We start from the raw sequence: 19,228 nt of genomic DNA, 5'->3' as shown, positions 1-19,228 counted from the left end.
GAGCCCAGAGATTGACAGTGCCGATCAACTTTTGAAAAACATTGAAAAATGTTTATATATTTGTCGTTTCAGTGACATTCAGGAAATGAGGTACCTTCTGAGAAATCTCAGGGAATCCATCCCACAATATCTTAAAATACAAGGTATGTATTTGACATTTCTAACTGCAAACTTATAAAAGCTGCATGTTTGACAAGGTCCTTTGAAACAATGGGTGTGATCCAATGGTTACGCTGTGAGCTCCAGGAGACCGCTTGTGTGTTCTGAATCTCTGTGGAGCGAGTCAGCCTTGCAAGTGGATTAAAAATAAATAATACTATACCTAGAAATCCATACGCTTTTAAGGAGGTTTGGGTTTGGGAACGGGTTTATTAGCTGGGTTAGACTTCTTTATGGGGCTCCAACGGCAAGCGTAGTTACAGGTCGACATAGATCGGAGTATTTCCGACTATATAGGGGAACAAGACAGGGATGCCCGCTGTCTCCATTGTTGTTCGCGTTGGCAATTGAACCTCTGGCCATGGCGTTGAGAGACTCCAGGAAATGGAGAGGGGTGATTAGAGGGGGAGAAGAACACCAAGTCTCGTTATACGCGGATGACCTATTGTTATACGTGTCAGACCCAGCGGGGGGGATGATAGAGGTTATGCGAATTTTGAGGGGGTTCGGGGATTTCTCGGGGTATAGGCTAAACATGGGGAAGAGTGAATTATTTGTGATACATCCAGGGGACCAGAGTAGAGAGATAGAAGGCTTGCCTCTAAGGAAAGTGGAAAGAAACTTCCGATACCTGGGGATTCAGATCGCTAGGAGCTGGGGAACCTTGCACAGACTTAATCTGACACGGTTGGTAGAACAAATGGAGGAGGACTTCAAGGGGTGGGACATGCAGCCTCTATCGCTGGTGGGCAGGGTGCAAGCAATTAAGATGATGGTCCTCCCGAGGTTCTTATTTGTATTTCAATGTCTCCCTATACTAATCACCAAGACCTTTTTTTAAAAAATAGACAGGAGCATCACGAGCTTCGTGTGGGCAGGGAAAGTAAGGAGGGGGTTCCTTCAGCGTAGTAGGGACAGAGGAGGATTGGCACTACCGAACTTGGGCGATTACTATTGGGCCGCCAATGTGGCAATGATACGTAAATGGATGATGGAGGGTGAGGGAGCGGCGTGGAAAAGACTGGAGAGAAAGTCCTGTAAAGGGACGAGTTTAGAGGCGCTGGTGACGGCGCCGCTACCGATCTCACCTAAAAAGTTTACCACGAACCCGGTGGTGGCGGCAACATTGAATATCTGGGGACAGTGGAGGCGACAGAGAGGGGTGCGGGGAGCCCTGGTGGGGTCCCCAATCAGGAACAACCATAGGTTCGCCCCAGGAAGAATGGATGGAGGATTTCAGAGCTGGTACCAGTTGGGAATTAGGAGGGTGGGAGATTTATTTATAGATGGGACTTTTGCGAGCTTGGGAGCATTGGAGGAAAAGTATAAGTTGCCCCGGGGAAATTTCTTGAGATATATGCAGGTGAGGGCGTTTACTAGACAACAGGTGAGGGAATTTCCGTTGCTCCCGACACAGGGGATACAGGACAGGGTGCTTTCAGGGATGTGGGTCGGAGAGGGCAAGGTGTCAGAGATTTACCGAGAGATGAGGGAAGAGGGGGAGGAGTCGGTGGGCGAACTAAAAGGAAAGTGGGAAGAAGAACTAGGGGAGGAGATAGAGGAGGGTATGTGGGCTGATGCCCTAAGCAGAGTAAATTCCTCTTCCTCATGCGCCAGGCTTGGCCTGATTCAATTTAAGGTGCTACATAGAGCACACATAACGGGAGCAAGATTGAGCAGGTTCTTTGGAGTGGAGGACAAATGTGGGAGGTGTGGCGGGAGCCCGGCAAACCACGCACATATGTTTTGGGCGTGCCCGGCACTGGAAGGGTATTGGAAGGGAGTGACGGGAGTGATTTCGCGGGTGGTGAAGGCCCGGGTCAAACCAGGCTGGGGGTTAGCTCTATTTGGAGTTGCGGAAGAGCCGGGAGTGCAGGAGGCGAAAGAGGCCGACGTTGTGGCCTTTGCGTCCCTAGTAGCCCGGCGCAGGATCCTACTCATGTGGAAGGAGGCGAATCCCCCCGGACTGGAGGCCTGGGTAAATGATATGGCGGGGTTCATTAAGCTGGAGCAGATAAAGTTTGCCGTGAGAGGATTGGCTCAAGGGTTCACCAGGCGGTGGCAGCCATTTCTCGACTACCTAGGGGAACGTTAGAGGGAAGACAGATGACCAGCAGCAGCAACCCAGGGGGAAGGGGGGGAGGGGGGAGGGGGTTTAGTTTAGTTTAGGTCAAAGATAAAGGGGTTTTGTTACTTGTGTATTGTTAAAAATTTCTGTATTGTTATTGTTGCGTTTGCTTTGTAAGAGGGGAAAAATTGTTGTTTGGGAAAAGAATTTCAATAAAACATATTTAAAAAAAACCAAATCCATACGCTTGTATGGCCAGGGACGGGTTGTCTGCTACCCGAACCCCATATCGGTGTCTTAGGTTATTTTCTGTTTCACCGCTTTGGGGCACTCCCCAAACGGTGGTTCATTGTCAGCGTTCCGAGCCACCGCCCGAGAAAGTCACTCTTCCTTACAATCCGGGGTCAGCGCCACCGGCTATTTGCCTTCCCCTTCCTCGGGATAATTCCCACTCACAGTATGATAAGCTACTTGGGGTAACTGGGGATTCGGAGGTTGGAAGGGCTGGTTGATAAATATGGCCATGTATTTAGCAGTGGCACTCGGCTGCATCTTTGTGGGCCTGGTCATCCTTAAATGCGTGATGGGTAAAATGCAGGGTGCACTGGAACAGATAGACGCCCCTAGAATCTTGGCTGTTAGGATCCATGAGGCTGCAACAGTAATTGGAAATGCAGCGATGAATCTTCTTAGATGAGGGGCCGTAGCTACGGATTGGACAGATAGGTTATCATGAAATGATAAAAGGAGGGAATGAGGAATTGAAAAAACGAATGTGATATAAAAGTTAGTTCAAATATTAGTTACAATAAAGTGAGCCAGTCTGATAGTAGTGAGTTCACAAACAAAAGACAAAGGGATTCAGAAAGCATGGCAAGGAGGGGGAAAAAGATGCTGGGTAACAAGAGGCACAGGGTTAAGGAATGCGAAGTGAGCCAATCAGGATATATGGCCAGGCCAGGAGGTGTATAGGATGACCTATGGGAATCTTGTATGTGAAACTTGATGCCATTTGAATGAGATTTGTAAAGATTTCTTTGTCTCTGATAGCACTCGGTTCGGGAGCTCCAGGAGACCGCTTGTGTGTTCTGAATCTCTGTGAAGCGAGTCAGCCTTGCAAGTTGATTAAAAATAAATAATATTATACCTACAAATCCAGCTCGAGTGTTATTGAGGCCAGACTGACGGGTATAAAGAATTCAATATTGTCATTTGCGCCCGAAAAGCAGCATGGCCGATGAAAGCTGGGAGACCCTGCTCCCGGGATCTACCCAGCTCCAAACTCCTTGCTAGATCCAACACGATCTTGTGAGATGTTGTGATGTAAATCCCACCCACAATGGGCGGGATCACTTTTTGGCAAATCTGCATAATTAGAGCGAGGCAGCTAGTCTCACACTAATGTGCAGATTCCAGAGGTACCTCAGATTTTGGGGTCCCCAGCTCCATGCCCTTTGGACATGGAGGGCAGTGCCACCTGGGTACCATGGCAGTGCCTACCTGGCACCATGGTAGTGGCATCATGGCCGTGTCACCTGGATGCCAGTCTGGCACTGCCCATGTGGCTCTGCCAGCTGGCATGGGCACTGCAAGGTGGCACTGCCAAGGTGACAAGCTGGCATTTTTTGCAAGTGCTTGGTGTGGGTGTTGGGGGCCTTGGAGATCTGGACGCCATTTAAAAATGGTGTCTCAACCTCTCGCTACACTGGGGAGTTCCGGTGAGCTGTACAAAACGGGGCTGTGTGCCGCCTCAGCCGTACATTCCTCATTCAGGCCCTTTATTCAACACGAGTTAATACTGCACAGCGCCAGGGACCTGGGCTCGATTTCGGCCTTGGGTGACTGTCTATGTGGAGTTTGCACGTTCTCCGTGATGAATGTAGAAATTGTTATATATTATATTTGATACCTGTTGCAGTAATGTTTTTAATTGCGTGGGTTAAGGTATATATTTGTTGCAGTAATATTACCAAAGAATCTAAGGTTAAGGTTCCCAGACTGTGTATCTGCTAAAGCTGTAATTATTGATTTTAACCACTTACATGGTTACAGATAAAGTGCCTATGGAATTGTATTTTGATTCCCTGGAGTAGATTTTTTAATGGGGGGGTGGAAGAGAGAGGGGGGAAAGTGATGTTTAGTCCTAGATAAGCAGGTCATGGAACTCTGTGGGATAAAAATTATGTAATTAATGGGAGGAGCCAGGTCTGTCTGTAGTTTTGGAGTTTGCCATAGGATTTGAGTCTGATGAAAGGGACTCTCTCTAAAAGTTTCTAAACAGCTAAGTAAGCAAATCCTTTTGCTAACTTTTTCATAAGTGGCATTTGAACTGTATTGGGTCGCTTAATTGGAGTTAGTTGCAGGTATACATAGTAAGTTTATCTTTTTATTTAAGAACTACTTAACTAATAATTGTAACGCTATTTCTTTGATGTTAATGTTGTAAATTCTGTACATAAATTAAAATTTGTTTTAATATAAATTATGTGCATTGGTCAAAGTCATCACTTCTGGGGTGAAGTATCCTTTCCTGTCAGTTTTCCAAAATTGTCCGGAATCCTAGCAAATACTGAGGTTTGGTCCGGTATCCCAACATCTGCATAGTTTTCCCTGGGTGCTCTGGTTTCCTCTCACAGTGCAAAGCTGTTCAGGTTAGGTGGATTGGCCATGATCAATGCACAGGGTTATGGGGCTAGGGCATGGGAGTGGGGCTAGGCAGAGTGCTCGTTGAGGGTTGGTGCAGGCTCAGTGGGCCGAATGGCTTCCTTCTGCACTGTAGGGATTCGGTATGACTCCAGACCCACAGAAGTGTGGCTCTTAAGTGCCCTCTAAAATGGCCAAACAACCCACTCAGTTATGCCAAAATTGTAAAATAAGAAACTGGATGGACCTCCTGGCATTGAATTTGCTAGCCCTGTTTTTGACAAGGTGCAACACAAAATATTGCTGCATAAGATAAAGATGCATGGCATTAAGGGTAAAGTAGTAGCATGGATAGAGGATTGATTAATTAATAGAAAGCAAAGAGTGGGGATTAATGGGTGTTTCTCTGGTTGGCAATCAGCGTTCAGTGTTTGGCCCACAATTGTTCACAATTTACATAGATGATTTGGAGTTGGGGACCAAGTGCAATGTGTCCAAGTTTGCAGACGACACTAAGATGAGTGGTAAAGCAAAAAGTGCAGAGGATACCGGAAGTCTGCAGAGGGATTTGGATAGGTTAAGTGAATGGGCTAGGGTCTGGCAGATGGAATACAATGTTGACAAATGTGAGATTATCCATTTTGGTAGGAATAACAGCAAAAGGGATTATTATTTAAATGATAAAATATTAAAACATGCAGCTGTGCAGAGAGACCTGGGTGTGCTAGTGCATGAGTCGCAAAAAGTTGGTTTACAGGTGCAACAAGTGATTAAGGCGGCAAATGGAATTGTGTCCTTTACAGCTAGAGGGATGGAGTTTAAGACTAGGCTGGTTATGCTGCAATTATATAAGGTGTTAGTGAGGCCACACCTGGAGTATTGTGTTCAGTTTTGGTCTCCTTACCTGAGAATGTGCAGAGGAGATTCACTAGGTTAATCCCAGATCTGAAGGGGTTGGATTACGAGGAGAGGTTGAGTAGACTGGGACTGTACTCGTTGGAATTTAGAAGGATGCCGGGGGGGCGGGGGGGGGGGGGGGGGGGGGGATGATCTTCTAGAAACATAAAATTATGAAGGGAATAGATAGGATAGATGCAGGCAGGTTGTTTCCACTGGCGGGTGAAAGCAAAACTAGGGGGCATAGCCTCAAAATAAGGGGAGGTAGATTTAGGACTGAGCTTCGGGTGAATGTCTTCACCCAAAGGGTTGTGAATCTATGGAATTCCTTGCCCAGTGAAGCAGTTGAGGCTCCTTCATTAAATGTTTTTAAGATAAAAATAGATAGTATTTTGAAGAATTAAGGGTTATGGTGTTCGGGTCGGAAAGTGGAGCTGAGTCCAAAAAAGAGCAGCCATGATCTCATTGAATGGCGGAGCAGGCTCGAGGGGCCAGATGGCCTACTCCTGCTCCTAGTTCTTATGTTCTTATGTTAACCCTGCCAAGTTCTCTGAACCTTCACGAGCTTGTGTCAAAATTGGGAGAATGCCCCAGTCCTGTCTCATCAACAGGACAGGATCCAACAGCACACCAATGTACAGGAGATAGTTGCCCTGGGAGTCCTCAATATTGGCATTGGGCAAGGAAATCTCCTGCTGATTACCACCTACTGCATTCCCTCAGCTGATGAATCCGTACTCCATGTTGAATACCACTTGGAGGAAGCACTGAAGGTGGCAAGGGCACAGAATGTACACTGGGTGGAGGACTTCATCAGTCCATTAAGAAGTGTAGTGCTGTAGCAGCAGTACTGACCAATCTGGCGGAGTCCGAAAGAAGGTCATTGCTGCTAGACTGCGTCTTTGGCAGGTGGTGAGAGAACCTACTAAACCAGTCGATCTGTCCATGACACTAAAAGGTAGGAGTGACCGCTGCACTGTAATTGTGAAGACAAAGTCCTGTTTTCACTCTGAATGGACCCTCCACCGTGTTGCACCTGCCACTGTGCTAAATGGGATGTCAGAACAGTTCATAGCTGGGCTTCTATGAGGTGCTGTGGACCATCACCATCAGCAGGATTATATTCAGCCACAATATGTAACCTGCCATAACACTTATTCTACCATTATCAAGCCAAGGGTTCAATGAAGTGTGCAGGGGGGCATGCCAGGAGCAGCATCAGGTAGACATGAAAAGGAGGTGCCCACCTGGAGAAGATGCTACTTGCATGCCAAACAGTGGAAACAGCATGCAGTGGACAAAGCCGAGTGATCCCAGAACCAATGGGTCAGATCCAAGCTCTGCAGTCCTCCCATATCCAGTTGTGAATAGTGAGAAAGAACTAATGGGACGAATATCCAATATCCCCATCCTCATGATGGGGTAGCCCAGCACATCAGTGCAAAAGACAAGATATTTGCAACCATTGCCGGGTTGATGATCTATCTTGGCCTACTCCCGAGGTCCCAGGCATCACAGATGCTAGTCTTCAGCCAATTCGATTCATTTCACATGATATCAAGAAACAGCTCAGTATTCCAGCAATAATACTGAAGACATTTGCTGAACTAGCTGCGCTCCTAGCCAAGCTATTCCAAAACAGCTACAGCACTGGCAACTATCTGGCAATGTGGAAAATTGCCCAGGTGTGTCCTGTACACAAAAGGCAGGATAGATCTATCTGGCTAATTACCAACCCATCAGCCTCCTCTTGATGAAAGGAATTGAAGATGTTGTCACCATACTATCTAGTGGCACTTGCATATATCTACTCACTGATGCTCAGTTTGGGTCTGCCAGTGTCACTCAGCTCCTGAACAATCACAGCCTTGATCAAACATGGACAAAGCTGAATTTTGGTGGTGAGAGGAGTGTGACTGTCTTTGACATCAAGATAGCTTTTGAGTGGAGTGTGGTAAAGAACCCCAACAAAATTGAAATACATGGGAATCAGAGGGACCATTCGCCACTTGGTGGAGTCATACCCAGCACAAAGGAAGATGCTTGTGGTTGAGGGAGGTCAATCATCTCAGCCTTGGAACATTGCTGCAGGATATCCTCAGGGCAGTTTCCTACGTTCAATTATCCTCAACTGCCACATTAATGACATTCCTGCTACCATAAGGCCAAAAGAAGGGCTCTTAGCTGATGGTGGCACAATATTCAGCACCATTTGCAACTTCTCAGACTCTGAAGCAGTCCATGTCCAAATGCAGCAAGGCCTGGACAACATTCAGGCTTGGGCTGATAGACAAGTGCAACACCAGTGCCGGGCAATCACCATCGGCAACAAGAGAGAATCTAACCATCCCCTTTTGATATTCAATAGCGTTATCCCCACTATGAACATCCTGGGGATTACCATAGATTAGAAACTGAACTGGACCAGCTGCACAAGAGTAGTTCAAAAGAATTCTGCAGCAAAAAAGGTTTTCACACAGGGGGTGGTTAGCATCTGGAACGAGCTGCCAGAGGCAGTGGTAGAGGCGAGTACAATTTTTGCCTTTAAAAAAACAGTTAGACAGTTTCATGGGCAGGGTGGATTAGAGGGATATGGGCCAAATGTGGGAAAGTGGGACTAGTTGAGTCATAGAAGCTAGGCGGCATAGACAAGCTGGGCCAAAGGGCCTGTTTCCATGCTGTAAACATCTATGACTATCTATGACTCTAAGTAACTGACCTCCTGACTTTCCCAAAGCCTGTCCACAATCAGTGTGATGAAATACTCCCCACTTGCCTGGATGAGTGCAGCTCCAACAACACTCAAGGAATTCAACACCATCCAGGACAAAAACACCATCCAGGACAAAAACACCTCACTAGATTGACACCCAACCCAACCACCATTCTAAACATTCACTCCCTCCACTCTAGACGCACAGTGGCATAAGTGTTTACCATCTATAACAACTCACCAAGACTCCTTCAACAGTTACCCTCCGCACCCGTGACCTCGACAAAGGCAGTAGATGGATGGGTCTACCACTTGCACAATCTCCTCCAAGCCACACACTATCTTGACCTGGAACTATGTAGCCTAGCCTGCACTGTCACGGAATCAAAATTCTGGAACTGCCTTCCTAACAGCACTGTTAAGTGTACCTACACTACGTGGTCCGCACCGGTTCAAGGCAGCAGCTCATCACCACCCTCTCAAGAGAAATTAGGGATGGGAAACAAATTCTGACCCAGCCAGTCAAGCCCACATTCCACAAAATAACAAAAAAAGGGCTTCAGGTGTACTGATTCATAGTTCCTCAGAGAGCATCAATATTCAGAGGAGTTCCTCCACGCAATAAATCGCCCTTGTGGCAATAAATAGAACACAAAATTCTTTTTTTTCTTTTAAAAAAAAAATTTTTTTTTTATTAGAACACAGAACACAGAACATACAGTGCAGAAGGAGGCCATTCGGCCCATCGAGTCTGCACCGACCCACTTAAGCCCTCACTTCCACCCTATCTCTGTAACCCAATAATCCCTCCCAACCTTTTTGGTCACTAAGAGCAATTTATCATGGCCAATCCACCTAACCTGCAGGTCTTTGGACTGTGGGAGGAAACCGGAGCACCCGGAGGAAACCCACGCAGACACGGGGAGAACGTTATTCTCCTCCATTTTCACATTTTCTCCCACATTTACATCCATCAACAATAAACAATAATCAGCAAGATATGTCAGTCCCCATAATAACAATGATCCCATCTACCCACCAACTCCCAAACCGCAACCCACATGTTTACATAAACAAATGACAAAAAAGAATGAGGGATTACCCGTAGTCACCCTTAATCTTACACCCCCCCCCCCCCAGGTTTCCAGCTCCTCCCGTCCACTGCCTCTTGCAAAACACCTCCCCCCCAACCTCGGTTCCTTCCCCCCCCAACTTTCCACCCCGGCTAGACCACTCGGACCCTGTTCTGCCAGGCTCCGATGGCCGCAGCCCCTCCCCCCACCTCACTCCCATTCACTGGCCGGCACAAACCGGCCAGCGTGGAAGCCCCCGCCCGGGTCCCTTTCCCACTTGCCCGGCCCCAGGAAAGCCCAAAGATCCCCTTTTAGCACACAAACCCCGCATATCCACCTACACCCCAAAGAACTCTCATTTCGAGTGAAAGTCCCGTCCCTTCCCTTGTCCAAATATATACCACCTTGGCTCCTTTAATCTCTACACCCGCGCGCAGTGATACAAAAAAGAAGAAAATACAGTCATGAGGTTACATCGGCACATGGCCATTCCTCAATTTGTCAGTTCTGCCACAGTCCTTCTGCTTTCGCAAACTCCACCGCTGCTTCCGCCGTTCCAATATAAAAGTCCCTGAGCTTGTAAGTCACCCTCAGCTTCGCTGGATATACAATGCCGCACCGCACCTTGCTAATGTACAGTGCCCACTTCACCCGGTTGAAGACAGCCCGCCTCCTTGCCAGCTCCACCGTAAAGTCCTGGTATACACGTATACCAGCTCCAGCCCACTGCACCACCCGCTTCTGCTTGGCCCAGCTCAGGACCTTCTCCTTCACCCTGTACCTACAGAAGCACAGAGTCACTGCCCTTGGCGGCTCACGCGCCTTTGGTACAGGCCTCCACGACCGATGAGCCCGATCCAGTTCATATCGGGAGGGGTCCTCCCCCTCCCCCAGTAGTTTTGCCAGCATCGCGGCAAAATACTCAGTCGGCTTCGGTCCTTCAACTCCTTCGGGCAGCCCCACAATCCTCAAGTTCTGTCGCCTGGATCTATTATCCAGGTCTTCCATTTTTCCTCGCAGACCCTTGTTAGTATCCATCACCTTCCGCATCTCTTTCCCCATCGAGGCAAGTTGATCACCGTGCTGCAATAACGTCTCCTTCACTTCCTTCAGCGCCTCCCCTTGCTCTCGCACCTCCGCCACTGCGCTCGCCACCTCCGTCCTCACCGGGGAAACCGCCTCCTCCACCAGCACACCCAAAACCTCCCTCATCTCCTTCTTCACCGTCTTCGTGCATTTCGCAATCTGCGCCAACTGCTTTTCAAATTCCGCAGCCATCACCTTGGTTATTTCTTCAGCCGTAAGCAGTGCGGCCTTCCCTGGTGCTCCAGCCTCCATTTTTCCTGGTGACCCCGTGGTGACCTTTCCACTCCCCGACGGACCTCCAGCTGGTTTTTTTTCGGCCGTTTTTTTGCTCACCCTCGACATTTTTCTTTGGGTTTTTTTTCCCTCCTGTGTCTTCACAGTGCCTCCTCCGTGCCTTCTCCCTGCTTCTGCCTCCTCCGTGGACCCTGGGACCGGGCTTAAAGCCCCGAAAATGCCGTTCCCGAGCGGGAGCTCTCCATTGTGCGGCCGCCTCCTGCCCGCCGTCACCGGAAGTCCCAAACACAAAATTCTGATGCAATGATATAGTCTTCTAGCTTGTTTTCCTTTCCTATTTTCAAATACCTTCCCTCTCCATCTTCCCCTTTCCTGCAACCTCTTTGCCTCCTTACTTCTCCCCTTTCCTGCAACCTCTCTGTGGTGATATGCATCACTGTACATACATAAGGGGTTAATGTAAATACACTACGACTAAGTAAACTCTAGAGGGAGCACCGGAGACATCATGACATGCAGACATACAGCTAATGAACACATAGAATAGGACACGACCAATGGGCAGTCAAGACACCCAGAGGTGACACTACCACAAGGGGGCATTACACAACCCATATACAAAGACAGGGCACACATGCTCTGCCTCTTTCCACAGGCGACACTTAGAGAGTAGGACAGGGGCAGATCAGAAGCATCACACCCACCACGTGGCTTAGAGCAGACTGGTTAGTTAGACTGAGTTACTATAGCAAGATTAGGAGAGTCGAACTCAGAGAACTGTGTTAATGGTTCAATAAATCACATTGAACATACTAAGTCTGGAGTATCTTTTGGTGAAAGCTGCATCGAGTTGCAGCCTGTGTTATCCCAGAGTACATAACACAACTCTCCACCCCCTTACTTCTCATCTCCGCCCCCTTACTTCTCACACCTGGTTTTGCTTTCATCCACTTTTCTATCTTGGCTACAATTCTCCTCTACTTTTGTTTTTTTCCTCCCTCATTTTTGTCTCCCTTTTGCTTTCTCCAAAAGTCCCATGTTCCCGTTACTTCTGATGGCATAGGAGCAGTGATGAAACAGGGTATTCCATGAGCATGATAGAATTGACGAGTGGGATCCCAAAAGGACCAATGAGCAGGATCGTAAAGGTCTCTGGGGAGTGGACTGTTAAAACATAAACTGACAAGGCAGCTTCTGCTAGATGTCATCAGATCTTTATTGGCCAGCCTACACATACCAATGTTTCTGAAGAGGCAGAGAATAAGAAGTTGTCTGGCTGCTCCATGTTGGGATCCTGGACAAAAAAAAACAACTATTTTCAAATTTTTAAACTGTGAGGAAATGTTACTGCACCACAGTAGTGATAACACTAACCAAGAGGTACGCAGTATACAGTTCTGGTCTCCTTATTTGAGAAAGGATGTATTGGCACTGGAGTGGGTGCAGAGGAGATTCACGAGGTTGATTCCGGAGTTTGAGAGGATTAGTTTATGAGGAGAGACTGAGTAGACTGGGACTATGCTCATTGGAATTTAGAAGAATGAGGGGGGATCTGATAGAAACATATAAAACTATGAAGGGATGTGGTAGTATGTATTGGGGGTCATGTGGGACTGGAAGCCCTAATGTCATTGGCTGACAGATCCCGGGTCCTGGTTGGCCGTTGACCTCTAGCTCCGCCCTGAAGGCGGAGTATAAGAAGCCGGAGTCTTCCCCCGCAGGCCAGTTTACTATCGAGCTGCGGGGGAACAGACACGCTTAATAAAGCCTCATCGACTTCACTCTATTCGTCTCACGGAGTCTTTGTGCGCTACAAGGGAATTGTCAAGATAGAAGCAGGGAGGTTGTTTCCACTGAGGAGTGAAACTAAAACTAGGGGGCATAGCCTTAAAATAAGGGGGAGCAGATTTAGGACTGAGTTGAGAAGGGACATTCTTCACCCAAAAGGTTGTAAATCTGTGGAATTCCCTGCTCAGTGAAGCAGTTGAGGATTCCTGTTTGGATGTTTTTAAGGCAAAGCTAGATAGATTTTTTGAACAGTAAAGGAATTAAGGGTTATGGTGAGCGGGCGGGGTGGAGAAGAGTCCACAAAAAGATCAGCCATGATCTTATTGAATGGCAGAACAGGCTCGAGGGGCCAGATGACCTACTCCTGTGCCTAGTTCTTATGTTCTAGGTACATTTTAATTTAAAACAAACTTGAATTTAATCACAACATTAACCACATTAACAAAGAAATAGTTTATAGTTAACAGTTACAACAGTTCTTAAGAAGAAACCTTTTCACAGTAACTTAATTGCAGTGTTAATGTAAGCCTACTTGTGACAATAAGCATTATTATTATTATTAACTTCCTAAACCTGCCACTATATTCCAATTAAGCAAATATATATTAAATGCCACTCATGAATCAACTTAACAACCAGGGTTTTACTTGCTTTTGTCTGTGCAGTATCTTTGGAGAGAGAACCTTTCAGGACCAAACTGAAACACCTCTCTTCAGTCCGGAGTTCTAAGACCTACTGACTCTTCAAACAGACCTGACATCTTCCATTAATATCATCTGTACCAAAGCACAAAGCGTTCTTTTGTATTTTCTTACAAGATGCCCCTCGACTTGTTTAGCCAGGACCAAACACAATACTTGCCATAAATTATCTACACGCAAGGGGTCCTTAGAACGAAACAATATTCCATTAGCTAGCTATCTGTAAACATTTCACCTGCAAATCTATGATCATCGTTGTAACAGTCATATTTAACCCAGGGTTTAATAACATTACTTCAACAAAAAAAAAGACAATTTCTTTCATTAATCACATCCATGACCTATTTGGGAATATGTGTTGCTGACTAGGATATATGATGTGTTTAATAATACATCTCACCTTAATAAGCACAAAACTATCTCCCCAATGCAGTTAAAATGCAAATATTTTGTTGTTTCCATTGACAACAATGGATATGCACAGATAGATATGCTTAAAATGACTAATGTTAAAGATGTTTGAACAAAAAGTGGGATAGAAAGCAACATGCCAGCCAGCTCTATTAAATGGGTATCAGTGAAGTGAAGATTTAACAGAAGATGGTTATTTTCCAATCCAAACAGAGAGTGTCAGAACTCAGCAATATACTATATATTTTGGTGCTATAATAAACAGAGCGATAAAGTAAGGAGTGTGCTGGACAAAGTATATAAAAATCATTCTAAATAAAACTGCTGTTTTCTTTGTTCCTCAGAGTTTTAAAAAATCTATTTCACATGTAAACTTTAAAATGCAAGCAGTGACATGCTAATTACCATAATTGGTTAGACATTTTTTGAATGTAGAATCCATGGAGCAGAATTATGATATCCAATTACTTTCCACAACATCCTCCACAATCTGTTCCCAGTGTTTAAGACAGGCATAATTACATGTAACCAGTTAGCACATTAAATTACAAGTATTGTGTGATTTTGAGGCGGTATCTCTCACTTGTTATAAGAATATTCCTATTATCCGAGTTCAGAAACTGCAACAGATGCAGCGGAGGAGATGGTACCTGTGGTGGAGAACTTCAGTTAAATGAGGAGACTAGGAAAGCTGGGATTGTTCTCCATTGAAAAGATACTATTTGGGGAGATTGGATGAAAGCTAATTATGATCAGAAATGCACTCCTTGAAAAGGTGATCGAAGCAGTTTCGATACTAACTTCTTTGAGAATTGGATATATATTTAAAATGGAAAAGGATTGTCAGGCTAGGAAAATGAGACATTAGCATGTCTAGGCTAGTCAATAAAGATCTGATTACATCTAGCAGAAGCGTCAGTTTAAAACAAAATAAGTTTAGAGTACCCAATTATTATTTTTTCCAATTAAGGGACAATTTAGCATGGCCAATCCACCTAACCTGAACATCTTTGGGTTGTGGGGGTGAAACCCACGCAAACACGAGGGGAATGTGCAAACTCCACACGGACAGTGACCCAGGGCCGGGATTCGAACCCGGGTCCTCAGCATCGTAGGCAGCAGGGCTAACCACTGTGCCAGGTGCCACCCCTCAGTTTTTGTTTTAACAGCCCCCTCCCCAAAATAGTTTACATTCCTGCACATTGGACCCTTCAAAGAGTAACAACCAGACATAAAAAACTCCTTTCTGTGCTGTATGATTTTATGGAAACGGCCGCGGCCCCAGGTTTGAATCCCGGCCCTGGGTCACTGTCCGTGTGGAGTTTGCACATTCTCCCAGTGTCTGCGTGGATCTCACCCCCACAACCCAAAATGTGGAGGGTAGGTGGATTGGCCACGTTAAATTGCCCCTCAATTGGAAAAATAAAGAATTGGGTACTCTAAATTTATTTATCTTTTAAATGATTCTATGGAAACAAAGCCTGCTCCAGTTACATAAAGCTGCAATGCTGAAAATTTGGGAGCTTGTATTGAGCACAGCAGGCTGCTTGTCCAATAACAAGTTATGTTGTTCACCAGACTGGAGAGTTAGTTGGCTTTAAGATGCCCACGTTATGCCACTAGGTGCGAATTGAAGTGAATGTTTAAACTGGTCAACTGCAGCAGTGGAGCTGAAGGCAAAGTCACCAAACCAATGTTTACCCAGCTCGCTGCACAGCCTCTCATGGCAGTATTGTACTGACTGAATTGTATAATTCCACAAATGCCTTTTCCTTTATAAATCTGAAAATATATCCATTTGGAAAGAGCTTAGAATGTCAATTTCTCTTGTGATTTATGCACTGTGTTTGTGAGCCCTGAGCTAACTACCGCCTTTAAATGGGTGGGCAACGTTTTGATGGCTGTCTTGATTTTTTTGTGCCCATTGTTAAGTGGGATTCAGTCCGTTTGAGGATTCCAATTCTTACTCAGTCCATGTGACTATTCTTAGGGTGTGGTTGATGAGGAGGGAAAGGGGAAGAGCACAATACCTATTATTCAATTTAAACATGTAGGCATTACTGGTGTCACGTTTGCCAAAAAATAACAGCACCAAGGTAATTTTGATCCAACAAAATAAAAGTGATTTTTTAAAATCAAAACAGCAATACTTGAATCACCACAGTGGAAATAAAACGGCATGAAAAAAAAAAATAAACATTAGGTTGATGACAACCGTACCATTAGTTCCAATTCGGCTCACTTTACAGCCGGCATCAGGCAGGTGACATGATTCCAGGGCTTTGCAGTGCTGCATGATACAAGTCAAGTGATCCACAATTAGTTTCTAAGATCTTACCATTTGATGGCACAATGCATTAAAGTGTCAAACTGTTTTTCCCATAGGAGGGTTGTTGTCCGATACAGAATAAAAAAAAGAGAATTCCAGAATCCTTTTATATTCAAATGGAGATGAGTGGGTATGGACAGCACTGTTGCTTCACAGCACCAGGATCCCAGGTTCGATTCCCGGCTTGGGTCACTGTCTGTGTGGAGTCTGAATGTTCTCCCTCTGTCTGCGTGGGTTTCCTCCCACAAGTCCCGAAAAATGTGATGTTACGTAATTTGGACATTCTGAATTCTCCCTGGTGTACCCGAACAGGCGGTGGAATGTGGCGACTAGGGAGTTTTCACAGTAACTTCATTGTAGTGTTAATGTAAGCCTACTTGTGACAATAAAGGTTATTAATTATGGGAAGTCATATCTTGGAGGCTGGCAAAAAGGTTTTTGAAACAGATGTGCAGGAATCCACTCCGCCAGACACCCTGGCTGGAAAATCTGAAAGCTTTTTTTTTACATGGTTCACTAAAAGTACTTGCCCCTGATGCTGAATTGTTTTTAAACTCGCAAAATCCATTTTTATTCCTTATTCTGTACTTTCTGTCCCACAGATGAAACCTGTTTGTTGACCCCATCACCCACACACCCAAAAATTCGGAAGAGGAGGAAGTGCGGACTATGTTGTATAAAGAAATGAAACCATTTGTTGTGCCCATCAATTCTTAATAAAGTCATAGTTTAGGATAATTGGAATTGTAAATGTTTAAATTTGTTGAATATATTTGATTACGAATCCTTCAGCGAACCAAGTGCAATATCAAAGGAACTGCTTTAGCAATTTTAATATGTGTAGAACAGCTACCAATGTATTTGTCTTCACAGCATGAGGGTGTTTATTTCAGATTCCCAAAATTCTACAATACTGCTATTCAAAGCTGTGTTAGCTTCGTTTGTGCCTTGCTGTTTTTACAAAATGCCTCTCCTCTGTTTTGAGATACAAAAACATTTGTTTTCTTCAGGTGAAGACTAAACATGGATAATAAACCTGTAGTGCAGACCAATATGGCCAGTTAGATGTGGTTACATTTATTTTGTGTGAAGCAGCTGCAGGAAGCTAGATCAATCAGTATCAAAAAATAAAATGCTTACAGTAATAATTTCTTCTCAAATGATTTTTGTGGGTATTTCAAACATATATAAAAGATCCCAACTCTTTGACATTGGCACTTTATTCACAGTTGAAATTAAATTAAATCACGTCCAAATACTCCAAATCTCAAAGCAAGAGGCAAAGGGGGCAAGATAAATTTCAAGAGTGAGAAAACAGCAAATTCTCCGTGTTTACTCATCGCATGACTTGACAGCAGTGCCAGAGATGGGAATCGACAATTCTAATTTAATATCGAGAGGTGCCTTAAGCATTGTTGCACAAGGCTGTTAAAACACTACAGCAACAAGGCCAAGTTTAAATTATCCCTCTACTTTCTACACTAAGAGGAGGAATTCCTTGACCTGACCTAATCAAATTACTGGTCAGTTGGAGATGGTGATCACATAATAAGCCAAATTCTTTGTGTTCTAAACACAACCTTTCACTACGGTAGAACTGAATAAGTAGGTGAGAAGCCAAAAAATATCCTTCCTCCCTCTTTCTTTCTCTCTCTCTCTCTCTCTCTCCAACCAGCTTGCAAGCTTTTGGGCCATAAATGCTATTTTTAACTGTCTCTCCGTGTGCGGCAGAGACTTTAAAGAAAGAACTCAAATTCCAGAACAAACTCAATCGTACACATCTTTAAATTGGAAGCGTTGAATTCAATCTGAAGCTAGAGTGGCCAAACTACTGACTATATACTCCTTTACCCCCTACCCCCCCCCCCCCCCCCCCACACACACACACACACACACTCTGTATACGTGTGCGTGCATGAGAGCTTGTGATAGAGGAAGGCGTGTGCATATTTTATTACATGACTTATATCGGTTCAAGTACAATAAAAGTTAACCTCTCAAGGAAACCTCTCCTATTGGTTATGTCATCACAGCGCGGGGAAAAATACTCACTGAATTGGCAAGTATAACCTTTTCAAACAAAAACAAAGCAGGTTGCAGTCAAATGAAGAGGGAAGCCCCATTCGACCCAGTCTCATCTGCTCATAACTGAAACATTTATTCCGTGATAGCGTTAGGAATCAGGCAACAAGCAATTTCTTAGCCTTCTCAACATTGCCAGGGCTTTGTTTGAGGCGCAGGAAACAACTTGCGAAAATAAAACAAGGTAGAATACTAATTTATAGTTGTGAAGGAATCAGACATCACAGAACAAGTCTCTTCTGGGTGATAAATCTCTTTTAAGATTTTCTAGTGCATCCACCCATGGACAATAGATATCTTTCACGTAACAAACAGATATGGGGAATCCTTCTGAGTATCAAACTGTCATATAATTCACAATTAGATGCTGCTGAAGCTCTGCAGGCATAACTGGTGAAACCAATATACAAGTGGCAATACATCAAAGAATCCCTGCAGTGCAGGAGGTTATGCATTCCATTGAGTCTCGAAAAGAGCAGGCTATCTAGATTCACGCCCCCCCCCCCCCCCCCCCTATCCTCGTAACCCCACCTAACCTTTTGGACACTAAGGGGCAATTCAGCATGGCCAATCAACCTGCATATCTTTGGACTGTGGGAGGAAACTCACAGAGCACCTGGAGGAAATCCACACAGACACGGAGAAAGTGCAAACTCCAGTCACCCAAGACGGGAATTGAACCTGGGTCCTTGGCACTGTGAGTCAGCAGTGCTAACCAATGTGCTATGCCGCCTGAACACTTAAAAGTTCATATCACATTTTATGGATATACCATCTAATCTATATATAATCTTGTCATTGTAAGTTGCAATACAGAATGATAGAATGATTAGAGTGCAGGAGGCATCATCTATCCCATAGAGTGGGATTTTCTGTCTGTTCCAGCCGGCTGGTTCCCTGGTGGCAGAGGATGAGAACGGGAAGCCCCATTCATCGGATGATCCCGCCATTGGCGGGCCGCCTCCATCACTGTAAAACATGCCGCGTGAAGGGTAGGAAAATCACGCCGATAGCGTGTGCCAGCTCTCAGGGCTGCTCACCTTG

The 19,228-nt window shown here is 45.2% G+C and overlaps 1 protein-coding gene across 1 annotated transcript in view; it reads left to right on the top strand.

The window, feature by feature from the left end:
• Positions 1–17,954, top strand: part of LOC140387160 (regulator of G-protein signaling 7-binding protein-like) — a 45,522-nt gene extending 27,568 nt beyond the window's left edge. Inside the window, exons 5-6 of the mRNA XM_072470162.1 lie at positions 73–143; positions 16,705–17,954. Coding sequence (XP_072326263.1) covers positions 73–143; positions 16,705–16,790 — 157 coding nt within the window. The 3' untranslated portion in view covers positions 16,791–17,954. The remainder of the gene's footprint in view (positions 1–72; positions 144–16,704) is intronic.
• The last annotated feature ends 1,274 nt before the right edge of the window (positions 17,955–19,228 follow it).

Source organism: Scyliorhinus torazame, chromosome 12, assembly GCF_047496885.1.
Source record: "Scyliorhinus torazame isolate Kashiwa2021f chromosome 12, sScyTor2.1, whole genome shotgun sequence".
NCBI lineage: Eukaryota > Metazoa > Chordata > Chondrichthyes > Carcharhiniformes > Scyliorhinidae > Scyliorhinus > Scyliorhinus torazame.
Note: the sequence above shows the minus strand (reverse complement) of the source record. Positions and strands in the feature narration are given on the sequence as shown.